A 14524-nucleotide genomic window follows, 5' to 3' on the forward strand; every position below is an offset into this window, starting at 1 on the left:
TGTGTAGCTAACCTGGAAATATTAGAAATATTACAGAGAACTCAGCGACGCAGGACAATTGCTAATTCCCCATTCACTCGGATTATGAGCTCATCTTGCTGTGCACCGCTAATTGTCCCAGTGTAACACTGTTCGTGCTTACTGCCACCCTACGTGTCCATTTGATGAAATACATGTCATTGTGTTTCTCCCGTAATCTTTCATTAGTATTGAATTAATTATACATATCAGAGTAAAATAAAATACCAATGCAATAGAGGGAAAGGGAACAAAAAGCAATAATTATATAAAAAAATAAACTAATTTTGTGAGTTTCACATGTAGTAAAAAACTAGCTTGCACAAAAAAGTGATGACCTGCACACAGAGCAGTAATATAGAGACAGGAGAGGATCATGTAGTTGTAGTTGAGCTCCACCTAATCAAAACACGTTTCATCTCGTTTACCGTGTGCAACTGTGTCTAACATTCACCATGAGATGAACGTTTGAACATTTATTCTTACTAAATTCGAATCAGCTAGTAGAAGCGCCACCGGCGCTCACATAGGAAGCGCGCTCACATTAACGCAGGATTGAACTAAAAACAACCCTCGCACTTTAATACTTATCACCTTATATATACCGCTGAAAAAATTAAGGGCACACTTCTATTACACACTGGATCTCGATGAACCAAATACACAAGTAAAAACTAAATACTTCACTAATCACAAAATCATTTGTCTGAATTGTCAAAACTAAATATTCTCAAAAACAAATTCTGCTTCACTATGTAATGTCAAAACTAAATGTTCTCAAAAACAAATTCTTCTTCACTATGTTGACTATACAATTTAATACACAGCATGAAATCACTTTATGATTGTCGCAGTCTCTTGCGTCATTCTGATTGGACAGATTCAAGCGCGCACTTCTTCAGTACTAATTCGGCAGATTCAGTTGTTTATATTTAAATTTAAACTCCTTAGGCCCGCGAGTGCTATCTTACACTGACTTTAAACGCTTCTGAAAATGAGTGGAAACGTCGATTCAGCAGAAGGAGCCGAGATATCAGGTATTTTTATATGATAAAGTCAGATATCAGAAATAATCCGATCGTGTTTCTTTTGTTTTTTAATTTATTTTCCACTCGGCAGCCGAGAAAACTCAGGAGAGCTGCTGCTAGCTTGTTGATGATGACAATTTTTGAGTTCTTAATATTTCTTTCTTTCTTTCTTTCTTTCTTTTCTTTTCCAAATCATTTGTTAATGAAGATGGATGAATGTGTTAGCTAGCCGCCCTGCTAACTAGCTAGCGCTAGAGATCAACTGTTACAATCTACCAATTGTCTAGACCGGGCATCACCAAATGGCGGACCGCGGTCCGGATCCGGACCGAGTGACGGGTCTGCCCGGACCCGTTAAAATTCTAATATTATCATATTAAGCATCTCCTTATTATAATCTAATATTATAAGAGTATATAAGCTCTTTGATATTAATAAAAAGATAAATCTTTCGTTCATGCGCAGTTAATGTAGTTATTAAGACAGGAGCGTCAAAAGCCAAGCCAAAAACAGATTGTTTCTGTTCCATACTCCAGAGCAGAAGGTGGCAGTAATGCACCTAATTACTCTGGCAGGACAATTAAGTTTCAGACCGCTGGCAGGACAATTACATGTCCATGTCTCTCAGTGGGAACGGAAGATGGAAAGGGAGTAAGGAGAGGTGGAAAGGAGAGAGGGAAAAGGGAGCTGCTCAAAGCTCTGCACTTTTCTTTTATTCAGTAAAATTCTGCCCTGTTCTATTTGACCTGAAATGTTCTTTTGCCTATAGAAGTGAACTATAGAAGTGTATGTGCGTTATTTTATTAACATGAGAGTACGCTACTTTAAGTGACAATATAAGATTCAGACCTTTGCTGGGAGGAAATTTTAGTAACTGGACCTCTTTGAATTTTGATTGAATAACTCTGGTCTAGATGTATCAGCATCTGTAGTTCAATAACACTGAGCTCCTATCTGTTGTTTACAAATCATTTAGCTGGGATGGAAGTCCGGATCAACCGAAGAAACTTTCCCATCAACTTGTGGAATTTGGTGAATGATCCTCAGATTTGTTCAATCTGCTGGGATGACAGTGGGGAAGGAATTCTAATCTGTCCAGAGGCCTTCAAAGCTGAAGTGCTGTCTAAAACCAACAAGGAGAAGATTTTCAGAACTACTAATTTCATCAGTTTTGTTCGTCAGCTAAACCTGTATGGCTTCACAAAAGTTTGCCCAGACTATAAGATCACATTGACAGCAGTGAGCTTCATACAGCACTATTTTAACCCCAACTTTAAACGGGCCAACCCGGAGCTTCTGGCGAACCTAAAGAGACTCACACCTTCCAACAGGGCCAAGCTTGCCACTGGGCAAGATGTCTCCAACCACCCAAGTACTTTTCATCCAGTGCTGAATTCACCTGACATCTCTGCTGTTGTTGGTCAGTAAATGTTCAGAACCAGCTATAATTTATTCTTTAATTTATTTATTCATTCATCTTTAGTAACTACTTTACTCTGGTCAGTTTCAAAGTGGCTCCAGAGCCCATCAAAATAAACCTGGGTGCTCTGATTGGGATGCCAGCCCATCACACACATACACACCAATATGCTATTCATTAGCATAACCAATTCATTTCCTGGCATGTAGGGGGGAGGATGTAGGAGGTATGAAATCTAAGTACATTAGAGGGAAGGAAATTGGGTATCAAATTTATTTTAAAACCTGCTATTTCACCCTGACAGAAGTCCAGAAGATGGACACTAGGAGCTGCATTGTATTGTAATATTGTTTCAGAATAATGTATTAGTGACATCTGGTTAATATGTTACTCAACACTTGTCAGCCTTTATTGTTTTGTGTTCTTTTAGTTGCAGAGAACCTTTGCTGTATCCCAGGATCTTTGGATTCCAACATGCCCTGCTCCCAACAAGAAGTGGCCTCCTCCGCTCATTGTGGCTCTTATCCTGTGAGAGCTGAGAAACTTTTTTTAGTTTACATACTAATCAAAAGGAATTGTTAGTGCAATTATTTTAGCCTGTGTAGCTACAATAAGGTTTGGTAGGAATGTAAACTTTAAACCTTAATGTGTGCTGTAACACAGAATTTATTTATTGTCCAGGACTCATTTAGCCACCTCCAGCACACTGACCAGGATCCAAACTGGGAATCAGCTCATGTCCAGGACGACTTGTTTAGTCAACTCCAGCACACTGACCAGGATCCAAACGTTGAATCAGCTCATGTCCAGGACGACTTATTTAGTCAACTCCAGCACACTGACCAGGATCCAAACGTTGAATCAGCTCATGTCCAGGACAACTTATTTAGCCACCTTCTGTACACTGACCAGGATCCAGATCCCAGGAAGAATCACATGAACCTGGACACTGTATTCGATGCAGAAGATGAAATGCAGGTCAGGTTATACAGAAAGTATTAAAATACATTTAATTCAGATTAGATGATCCTCCTTCATTGACACTCCCTGTGCTAATAGTCTGTGATTGTTTTCTCTCTATTCAGGCTGCTGATTTCTTCACTCTGCTTGACTTGTGAAGACAGTTAAATATCATTAATTATTTATATTATATTTATTTGTATTTATTTGTATTTATTCAATGATTCTTATCATTAAGCCATCTCTTGTATTATTCTGAATCATTCCTTTAATAAAAAAGACATAAAACATGAATATGCCAATAGCTCTTGCAGAGGCATTGATTATATCAAATGTATGCAATGTAATATTTGTATGAATTTAAAATTTGTACATCAGTCTAATCATAACTATTGTTATTTAAGAATAACTATTTAAAAAAATGGCATGCATTGATCATTCTTTTTAGATTTAAATATAAATTTAGTGCTACTTTGACAAGTATTATTTTAATACAAATTTGACTTAGCAATAAATTCTAACCATATCTTAAAGGTGAATGTATGAAACAATGCACAGAAAAGTGGGGCCTGATGCATGAAATGTACTAAATGATTTATTCAATAAAGTTATTTATGTTTTGTAGCTTCTATACACTTATATGGTAAAGATTTGGAAATAAGTTATGAACAACGTTCTAATGTTTAACAAAAGATCTGAAACAAGAACCAATGCAGTAGAATATTGAATATGCACAGTTTTACCTTAGAATTCTACTGTATATTGGCTGATGGTGGTGTAGAACATGCATGAAGCTTTAAACAGTGCTCTAGAGGTTTAACACAGAAACTGGTCGGTCATTGCAATGTGCTCTAAGCGGACATCATTTGGATGATATTGAATTTATTTTCCTGCACACAGAGCAGTAATAGATTGACAGTAATGAATCATGTAGTTGAGCTCCACACACAGCAGTTCTCCAGTGCTCTGCTGCTCAGTCTAACAGTATGCTGTAAAAAGTGATTCCAAAAAGGCAACAAACACTTACAATAAACACCAGTCATAATCTCTCTCTCTCTCTCTCTCTCTCTCTCTCTCTCTCTCTCTCTCTCTCTCTCTCTCTCTCTCTTATATATATATACAGTATGTATACAGTATGTATGTATGCATTGTTTAGATGTAGTGATAATTAACCTGACATTATCAAAACTTATTATGCATGTAAATACTTTAAACTGAATTCTACTGACTTTTTTTCCCAATAGAAACGTGTTATACTAGTGGAGAGTCCATAAATAAAGAACTATCCCAGTCTTATAAATAATCAAAAAAATTTTTATTAAGTTTTATAAAAATAAAGTTATTTTTATTTGAAAGTACTGTCAGATGCAAAAAAAAAAACAAGTACCAAGAAAACATTTTCCAATGATAGAAGGAGCTATGAAAATCTATAAAATCATGTTATTGTGTACTATAAAATAAAATAAATAATAAATTGTAGCCGAAGTTGAGTTTGTTCTCCCGTCCGCTAGGGGCAGTAATCAGTATACGGTCTTTGTGCGGTTTACTGACGATCTCTAACTCTGTGGTGCTGCGGCCGGAGTAAAGCCTGCAAGTACAAGCTCATGACACAGTCAAACAGCATGAATTGTTCAACCTGGTTCTATAAAACGTGCTGTAGGTCTAGATGATCTAAACAAAGTATTAGCTTTACTATTCCGACTGAAGCCAGAAGACTGGCAAAGTGATTAATTAACTATGACTGCCAACGAGGAGCAGGAGGTAAGCGAGTGTGTTAGCATTGAGGCTAACAGCTAATAGGCTAACTACAGGCGCACGAGTCTAAATGAATTTGTGTGAAGTGTAGGGTGTTGTAAAGGGTGTGGTGTGGTGTGTAGGGTGTGGTGTGTAGTGTAGGGTAGTGTGTAGTGTAGGGTAGTGTGTAGTGTAGGGTGTAGGGTGTAGTGAGGTGTAGTGTGTTGTGTTGTGAATAGTGTGGTGTGTAGTGTAGGGTAGTGTGTTGTGTAGTGTTGTGTAGGGTGTAGTGTTGTGTAGGGTGTAGTGTGGTGTTATGAGCTGTGTAGTATTGTGTAGTGTGTTGTGAAGGGTGTGCTGTGTAGTGTTGTGAATAGTGTGGTGTGTAGTGTAGTGTAGGGTAGTGTGTTGTGTTGTGTAGTGTGTAGGGTGTAGTGTTGTGTAGGGTGTAGTGTGGTGTTGTGTAGTGTAGGGTGTAGTGTTATGTGCTGTGTAGTGTAGGGTGTAGTGTTATGTGCTGTGTAGTGTAGGGTGTAGTGTTATGTGCTGTGTAGTGTAGGGTGTAGTGTGTTGTGAAGGGTGTGCTGTGTAGTGTTGTGTGGTATTGTGTAGTGTGTTGTGAAGGGTGGGCTGTGTAGTGTGTTGTGTGGTATTGTGTGTTGTGTTGTGAAGGGTGGGCTGTGTAGTGTGTTGTGTGGTGTTGTGTTGTGTTGTGAAGGGTGGGCTGTGTAGTGTGGTATTGTGTGTTGTGTTGTGAAGGGGGTGTTGTGAAGGGTGTGCTGTGTAGTGTGTTGTGTAGTGTTGTGTGCTGTGTAGTGTTGTGTGTAGACATTCAGCTGTATGTTAGGTCTGAGTCTACACTTGGATCTTTGGGTTACTGTATTAACTGATACAATGCAGCATCAATATTAGTATAATAGTACTGATAGAAAACAGCCCTAATGTTGACAAACTGTATAAACATAATGACTACATAGTTGTTTATTTGGAAGAGCCTTTTTATACATTATTTACATGCTGTTACATTGCCAAATATAGCTACTTTAGTATTACCAATGTAGAAGTGAAAGCCAATTGCAAATCAACATCATATAGTAGGAGAATATTAGGAGCATAAAAACTCTCTATTTTAGTAGACATTCCTGAAAGTTTTTCCATCTTCATTTTGCCAACATACCAACATCAGTCAGATCAAAACCAGAACTGGGCTGTGTAACCAAGCCGTATTTTCAACGGCGTCATTAAAATTCATTTACATTTACAGCATTTAGCAGACCCCCTTATCCAGAGTGACTTACATTTTATTTCAGTTTATACACCTGAGCAATTGAGGGTTAAGGGCCTTGCTCAGGGGCCCAGCAGTGGCAAGAAAAAAAAACAGTACCAATGAAACCTTTACTAATGATATAAGGAGCTATGTCAGATTGGTGGCGCTGGGATTCGAACTCATGACCTGCTCATCAGTAGTCCAACCCCTTCACCACTAGGCTGCCCATCATCATGATAAATTGTGTCATGTGCTGAATTCAAACACAAACATATTCAGAATCTGATGCAAGCAAACTTTATTCTACGCTTCAGTCATCTCTAATATGATGTTTTTAAATAACAGACTGCAAAACTCTTTGTTATTAATTACTTTAAAAAAGAATAAAACTTTTGGATTAACGCTTTCTTTAAGAAAAGTCGTGTTTGAGAGATCAGACAAGACAAAACTCACTGAAAAGTTCTTGTGTTGTGGGTCCATGGTGGCATATTTCATATTAGTACATTTGCCTTTCACTTTTGGCAATTTGCTTACCGTCTCTGTTCTGTGTGTGTGTGTGTGTGTGTGGTTTTTGTATGTTGTTCTTGTGCTTTGGAGGTTTAATATGTGTACTCCTGTTTATTCTCTCAATCCAGAGTTATGCGTTGTAGGCTGATTGGCATCCCTAAATTGTCTGTCATACATGAATGTGTGTGTGATCGTGTCTTGTGAATTGGTGCCCAGTTCAGTGTGTCACCCAAATCCACAGGGAAGGGCTCCACATTCCTCACAATGCCGTTTAGTATAAGCATTACAATAAATGGATGGAAGAAGATCTTGTGCTGTGGTGTGTCTTGGTTTTATCCTTAATGGTCTTGGTTTTAGCCACTGTCATCAGGAATGACCGATATTATCCACAGAGGACCAACATGGGTGCAGGTTCTGTTCCAAACAACATCTAATAGTTAATGAATGACCAAAATCAGCTAGGCATGGTTCTGAAATACTGAAATCAAACCTAAACATTAGTCTTTGCCCGAATCTCACCTCTGGTTTGATGTGTTGAATTGATGCATAAAAGACCCAGCAGCTGGTTATTAAATATTTGTCTTTTTTAATTTTTTTTATTTGCAGATGGAGTTAGAAGCTCTGCGCTCAATTTACGAAGGTGACGATTGCTTCAAAGAGCTGAGTCCTAACTCCTTCCAGTTCAGGGTAAATATATATCCTCTATTATTAGCAGTGATGGTGTTATTGTGTAAAATAGGAGGTGGTTGCTTTAGGCTGATGATAAAAGGAATTTGCACATCTTTTCTTTTGAGAAAAGGTTCCCAGATATTTGATTGGCAAATGAGTTCCCGGTTATTCAATATGAATGGAACACCTTGAAGCATTCGAGACACATTTTGTAGTCACAAATAACAGAATGTACCATAAGGTGTGTTAGGAATCAAATGATTATTCACTATTCTGCAGCATTTTGTCGTTTAGATCGTGTCTTGTGTGTACGACGACGTGTACTTCAAGTACCTGGATGATGCACATATTTATCCGAAATAATTCAGTGTGGAATGTTTGACACTTCATGATTACGTAGCAGAAGAGGGACAAGGCTACCAGGTGCTGACACTGGATGGGGAAAAGTTTTCATATGTACAAGACATCTTACAAGTGTCCTGTAACTTAGCCCACATGTGTGATTTATTAGGGGAACCGCTCATACTTATCGGTTAGTAAAAAGAAATATTAAGTGTTCCATTTCCAAAATTCCTACACTAGATGGTAGAGAACATAGTGTGTAGTCTGTAGTGCGTCATCTGGGATGTGAGACTGGATGAGAAAACAGCAATAACACGTAGTAGATGTGATGGAGCATGTTACGCAATACGAGGGTGCGTCTCAATCAGCTCTCTAGTTCAGCAGTCAGGGGATTGGTCAAGGTGTCAGCCAATTTATCGATGTATTGATGCTCACAATGTTCAATAGCAAATGACTCCTATTTTCTAAAGTCTCTGAGATGAACTGTCAGCGAACATCATAGATTTACCAACTTGATTTGACGTTCTATAAATGGTTTGAGTTTGTTTGAAATCCACTAGCTAGCCTATGATCCTGCTTGAAATACTGTGACAGGAATGATATTTCATAATGTCCAAAACGATCAGTCCTTACTGTTGTTCATCAATGCCAGTGGTATGCAGTCATGTTGTGGGAAATTGCCATCAGTGTAACAGTGTGTAGTGCATCAGGGTTCTTACCAGTGCCCTGACTCCTGTACATGATATACTGATTCACACCTAGGGAGCTAAATGAGACTGGTGTATTGCCTTTTCTCTACTTTTGTTGTTCATATCAACACATCTTATAATATTTTATTAATGGCATGTAATATAGGAAGAAATTCTGCTGTAATGAATATGCTTAGCTTCTAAATCCTTCTGCAGTCTCTACTTGTAAGCCTAACTGGGTTTGATCTGTATTGTGTTATAGCAGGTATAAAAGCAGTCATTAGTTCACCTGCCTGTTTTTTCCTCTCTTTTTATCGTGATGTCGGAGCTCTTCTGTTTTAACAAATCACTCAAAACCTTTCAGACTGTCTGTGTAATCAATAACACTGCTTGCTGTATAACATCACTGTGCCTGATTTTCTGCAGATAGGAGACCTGAACGAGTCCAAATCATTCCTGCTAGATATCTCATTGCCTGAGACGTATCCAGAAACCGCACCGCATGTATCCTTAGATGCCTTTTTCAACAACAGAATGTAAGTCAAGCACACTGAATTTGCCAAAAAGCCACAATTATCTTTTGTTGTCCCGATTTTTCATGTGAGAGAGCTCACACCATTTCTGTGGGAACTAAAGCTTTAAGGCATAATGCAAAGTGTGTGAACTTGATAAGAAAGAGGCTACGCATGCAGAGTAAACAGAGGGAGTCGTTCTCTTTCTGTTCACGCCTTTAGCTCATCGGAGACCAAGCAGTTAATCATCTCCAAGCTGCATGAGCAGGTGGAGGCGAACCTGGGCAGTGCCATGATGTACACTCTGTTTGAGTGGGCCAAAGAAAACCAGGAGATGCTGATGGAGAATCACCAGCCCGTAGTGTCTGCTGTGGTCAGTGCAACTACACAATTGCTATCCAACACGGCCTTGTGAGTTAGTGATATTGAGCCTGTTAAGTGAACGTTTATGTCTGTATCCATTTCATTTAGACCCTGACTTCTACCAGTGAACTGAACAGTCAAGTCTCAGTCAGTAAGAAAAAGGAGAAGAAAGAACAGCTCACCAAAGCACAAAAAAGAAAAATGATAGGAAGAACTGGTAAGCCGTCATAATTTCCCAGAGCCACAAAACAGGTTAAATTCTCTCTGTCTGCTTGTGGGAGCAAAGGATGGCATCGGCAGTGAAGGTTACAGTGTAGACTGTGACGCTAATAAGGTTTGTGGACATCTGACCATCACACCCATATGTAGGCCTTCCCTAATCTGTTACCACTGATTGGCTACCACAGCTCACAATTCTATAGAATGGCCTTGTATGCTGTAGGATTACAATTTCCTTTTGCTTTAACTAAAAGGACCAAATGTGTTCCAGTATGACAATGAGCCTGTGCACAAAGCAAGCTAGTTAGAAACAAGGCTGCACTGGAAGAACTGGTGTGAACTGTACAGAACCCTCGAACTGCTTATCATCCCAGGTGTTTCATCGCCAGGTCATGACCTTGCAATATCCCGGGAAACAACGATCTGATCTTCCCTTTGGTCACAGGTCGCAACCTTGGAGTAACCATGGAAAATCAACTGTCCTTTTCCTCTCACGTTGCTCATGTGACACACTCGTGTCGGTTTATTCTTTACAACATTAGGAGGATTGGTAACTGGGTAAATTCTCACATACCACCCCATGATGAACATGAACTTCCCCATGGTGTCTGAACACCTGAGTCACTGGCAATCTTAACTACTACTTCCTGAAACACTTTAAAGGTGCCCTTCCACACACAACCGTTTTTATGAAATCAGGTCAGTTGGAAAAGTTGGTCAGTCTGATGTCGTAATGATTGAGCTCATTACTATTCATGAGCTCTACCACTTGAGACCGCGCCCCCAGAATTCGTGTAGCTCAGTGAGTTTCCTGTACAGCAAGGATGGCTGAACGTCAACGGGCTTGTGAAGAAGCCATTCTGCCGCAATTCAAGGTGATTGTACACAAAGTTCCTCTATCCTAGGCTACTTATTGTGCTGGGTGAATGAATAGTCATGCTCTCATATCGTAGCGGTTAGCCAATCGGAGCCAAGCAGCATAGCTCATTGAATATTCATGAGAACTGACGCAAATCGAGCTGAGTCTTCCTGCAGGCTTTCTATACCACAATAGAATGGCTTGAAACAAGGTAACCAAGGCCTTTTTTCCACACAAAAAATGTTAGAGTCCATGGTAAACTTCAGACATTACCACAAAAGTAATGAAATATGTGTGGCAGGGCATCTGTAATTAGCACTTTTCCCTGTTTGTGTGTTTGTAAAATAAATAAATAAAAAAACTGAACAGTTTTAGGTTGATGGTATCCTATGTCTGTAACCTAGTGAACCAGTGTTAATGTATTCATAGAGACTTGAACGCACTTTTGGACGTCCCTCTGGGCGTCTGCTAAATACCATAAATGTAAATGTAACTCGGCAAACCAACTGAACATCTCTGCAATGAACCTGAAGAGCAACCGCACCCCGTACCTCCATGTACACCATCGGTGCCTGACCTCACTGTTGCGCTCAGAGGAGTGGACGTTATTGTAGCAACAAAGTGGAGCTAAATCAGGAATGTGATGTTCAAAATGCACATATGGGTCTGATGATCAGGTGTCCACATACTTTTGGCCATACAGTTTATGTACATGTTCACATCGGAGGTTTTTTTTTTTTAACCAATTATAAAATATTTAGTTAACGTCTAACTTTTGTGACTTATTTAATTTCATTTTTATTTAAATAGCCGATAAACTGGTGAAGGATTTGGTGACATTAAGTACCAAAATACATAGATTGAAAAAAATAAAATAAATAAGTCTTTGCACCCCTGTTGAAATGTCTGGGATTTGTGGTGTAAAAAAAATTAAACCGTGATAATCTCTCTCTCAAACTTTTCCCTGACTCTCGATGTGAAATAACAATAAAACAACAACAACTTGGGGGTACTTCCTCATTGCATAAGCATGTGCACCCTTTTATAATTATAGCTGTGAATTTGTTCAGACTGAACCGTTCACATTCATTTTTCAAAAGTAATCATCCTACAGCTGTCTATAATTAAATTATTCTGATTAAGCCCAAAAAAAGATCTACTGTTTCTGTGGGAACTGTTTTCTTCACATCATCTTGGTTTCGTTCAACTTCCGAAGCCGAAGTTCACGAAGAGCTTACAATCTGCAACATTTACGTCTTTCTTTACCGTCCTGTGGAAGATGTGTATAATTGTTGATATGTACTTATTTGATTTCACATTTTATTTAACAGACAACAAAGGTGAACTGCCCAGAGGTTGGAACTGGGTCGACGTCATCAAGGTAATTTAATCACTGTAAACTAACATCGAATGCCTTTGTAGTTAAAACTCTAACCTTCTTATGTGTTTTGTTTCTTCGTATAACACTGGTTTCTACTTTCGAACAGCATGTGAGTATGGTTTAAAATTTTTTTTAAACAATTAATTAGTAGTGTTAGCATGTTTTTCATGTTTTCACACCTTAATTAACAGTCCAACATGTTTAATGACCAATCTCTGTGACAGCTGAGCAAGACAGGAGGAAAAGAAGACGGCTAAAGAAACTGCCCCTGAACCTTGTGTGTTAAAGTAGAGACTGATGGAGAACGAAAATCTGCCGTGACTTGATTTTTAAAGAAAGTTAAAATGCACCATGATTTGGACGAAGCCACTGTTTTGTTTGTGCCAACGAGGCACGTGACATGAGCTTAAAATATCCACTGGCAAAATAAAACATCGAGGTAGATTCACAAAGTGACAGCAAACAAGCACTTGCAATACGAACGCAATGCAGTGTCTCATATAGTGTGTTCTGAGGGCAGACTCGGCTCCCATGTCTTCACATTACAGGGCTTTGTTGCCACAGCCCCAGGTTATACCACTACCAAGCAACTGATTGATTTGTATCAAACACTCTGTGTGTACAAAATGGCAAAATTTAAAAGTTTATGAAGCATTGTGGTTTGATCAAGTGAACCTCAGTTTGTATTTGTACCAGTTTTTAGCCTTGTTTTTCTTTCTTTCTCCTTTCAGTTATTTATTGTGCATATTTTTTGACACAATATAAAAAATTTTATGGACGATTTATCACGCGTCTGTGCTTTTTATATATGAACAGCAAAGAGATTGACATCCTGTGTGTTTTAAGAAAAATGCAAGATGTTTCCATTTTGTTTACTAAATGTGTCCCATATTTTTTTCATATAATATGTGTTTGACGCATCTCAGAGTTCTTTGGGTGCACAGTCTCATGACCTCACCCTCAGTGAGAACCTGTGGTTTTGAGGAAAGGGAGCTATGTCACTTCACTTTGTCACTATTCACAAATCATGTAACACCAGCACAATTCATATGATCACAGGACAACATCCATAACAAACATCAGAATGGAGGGAAAATGTGATCTCAGTGATGTTCAGTCGCAGTATTTTAAAACTGGCCCATCTCTGATTATCAAGCATAATGAGGGATGTGGTAGCCTAGTGGTTAAGGTGTTGGATTACTGATCGGAGGGTCAAGCCACCACTGCTGGGCCCCTGAACAAAGCCCTTAACCCTCAATTGCTCAGTTTTATAAATTGAAATAAAATGTAAGTCACTCTGGATAAAGGTGCCATCTGCTAAATGCTGTAAATGTAAATAATAGTCTCTAGAGTTTACAAAGAATTGTGATGGGGGGGCATCCAGTTTGGCAGAAAAACTCTATCATGTGAGATGTGAGAAGAGAATCACCAAATCAATCAACCAATTCCAGCTACTAGACTGCTAAATAAGCATTTGGGATCTCATCAGGTATCATGTTCAGCTCCTTCTGCCCACATTATATAAGGTGTATGAATGAATGAATATGTACATAGTGTCATGTTATGATGCCTGTCTGTGGTGTGTTCCCACCCTGCGTGGGACAAAGTCAGGGCTCTCAAGTCACTCATTTCGGTCTTTTGTCACGTTTCCCACCACACATTGTATTTCTCACGCAGAAAAACTTATTGACTATTTATCATATATTTAATTTGCCGCAGCGCCCAAAATGTATCAGTCCGCACCGCTGTCTCTATGGAACCCGGCAGGAATCAAGCGCGTCTCAGTTTTTAGTCAAGCCTGACACTTATCAGCCAATCAGAAAATAGCACTATTGTATATGGGTAAGATTTAATGCAACAACCAATGGAAAAAAAACACATCCTGGAATTCAGCATCATCCTCGTTCACCCACAGAGAAAACCACTGGAGCTGCGAGCATCACTTCGAGCACAGAATAAGTCATGATCTCCTGCTGTAATGGAACAACAAATTCACAACTTGTTTGACACAAACAATGACATTTTGACTGCTGTTAGAGATGTTTCCCAGATATTCCGCATGAGTTTTTCATAAGTGTCTGTAACTTAGCCAAAAGTTTTACAGCCTGTTCACTGACAACACCTGCTCAGAACAAGTAGTCTATTGCCAGTGGTTCTTAAACTGGGGCCCTGAGATGGTGCCAGGGGCCCCGGCTTAAATGAGAACACCCGCTCAGAACAGGCAGTCTAGGTTTTAGTGCTTCCACATTCTAATGCTGATGCCCAGAGGGTATTTTCGATGGTCGGTTTGAACAAAACCTCGACACGAAACAGCTTTTGTCTGGACGGGACATGTCCTCGATCATGACCCTAAAATGGCTGGGCTTGTGCCGAACTGTTTTATTTAGGAGAAACATTACAAATGATAAAGGCAACAAACACTTACAATAAACAACACCGGTCATAATCTCTCTCTCTCTCTCTCTCTCTCTCTCTCTCTCTCTGACATGAAGATATTATTGGGATATATAAGTCTTTAGATCCAATAATAATAATAATAATAATAATAATAATAAT

General features: G+C 39.0%; 2 protein-coding genes across 2 annotated transcripts; both read left to right on the forward strand.

Annotated features, from left to right (window-relative positions):
- Window positions 1–910: 910 nt before the first annotated feature.
- Window positions 911–4004, forward strand: LOC113635195 (heat shock transcription factor, Y-linked-like). The gene is made up of 5 exons (XM_027134482.2): window positions 911–1055; window positions 2023–2466; window positions 2897–2994; window positions 3148–3444; window positions 3552–4004. The coding sequence occupies exons 1-5, from the start codon at window positions 1013–1015 to the stop codon at window positions 3582–3584; spliced, it is 915 nt and encodes a 304-aa protein (XP_026990283.1). The 5' UTR covers window positions 911–1012; the 3' UTR covers window positions 3585–4004.
- Window positions 4005–4972: 968 nt separating this feature from the next.
- On the forward strand, window positions 4973–12751 carry rwdd (RWD domain containing 4). Its single transcript, XM_027134325.2, has 8 exons — window positions 4973–5187; window positions 7541–7621; window positions 9061–9170; window positions 9369–9519; window positions 9618–9726; window positions 11919–11968; window positions 12075–12077; window positions 12193–12751. Exons 1-8 carry the CDS (start codon window positions 5164–5166, stop codon window positions 12223–12225), a joined length of 561 nt encoding a protein of 186 aa, XP_026990126.1. The 5' UTR covers window positions 4973–5163; the 3' UTR covers window positions 12226–12751.
- Window positions 12752–14524: the final 1773 nt, after the last annotated feature.

Source organism: Tachysurus fulvidraco, chromosome 1, assembly GCF_022655615.1.
Source record: "Tachysurus fulvidraco isolate hzauxx_2018 chromosome 1, HZAU_PFXX_2.0, whole genome shotgun sequence".
Lineage (NCBI taxonomy): Eukaryota > Metazoa > Chordata > Actinopteri > Siluriformes > Bagridae > Tachysurus > Tachysurus fulvidraco.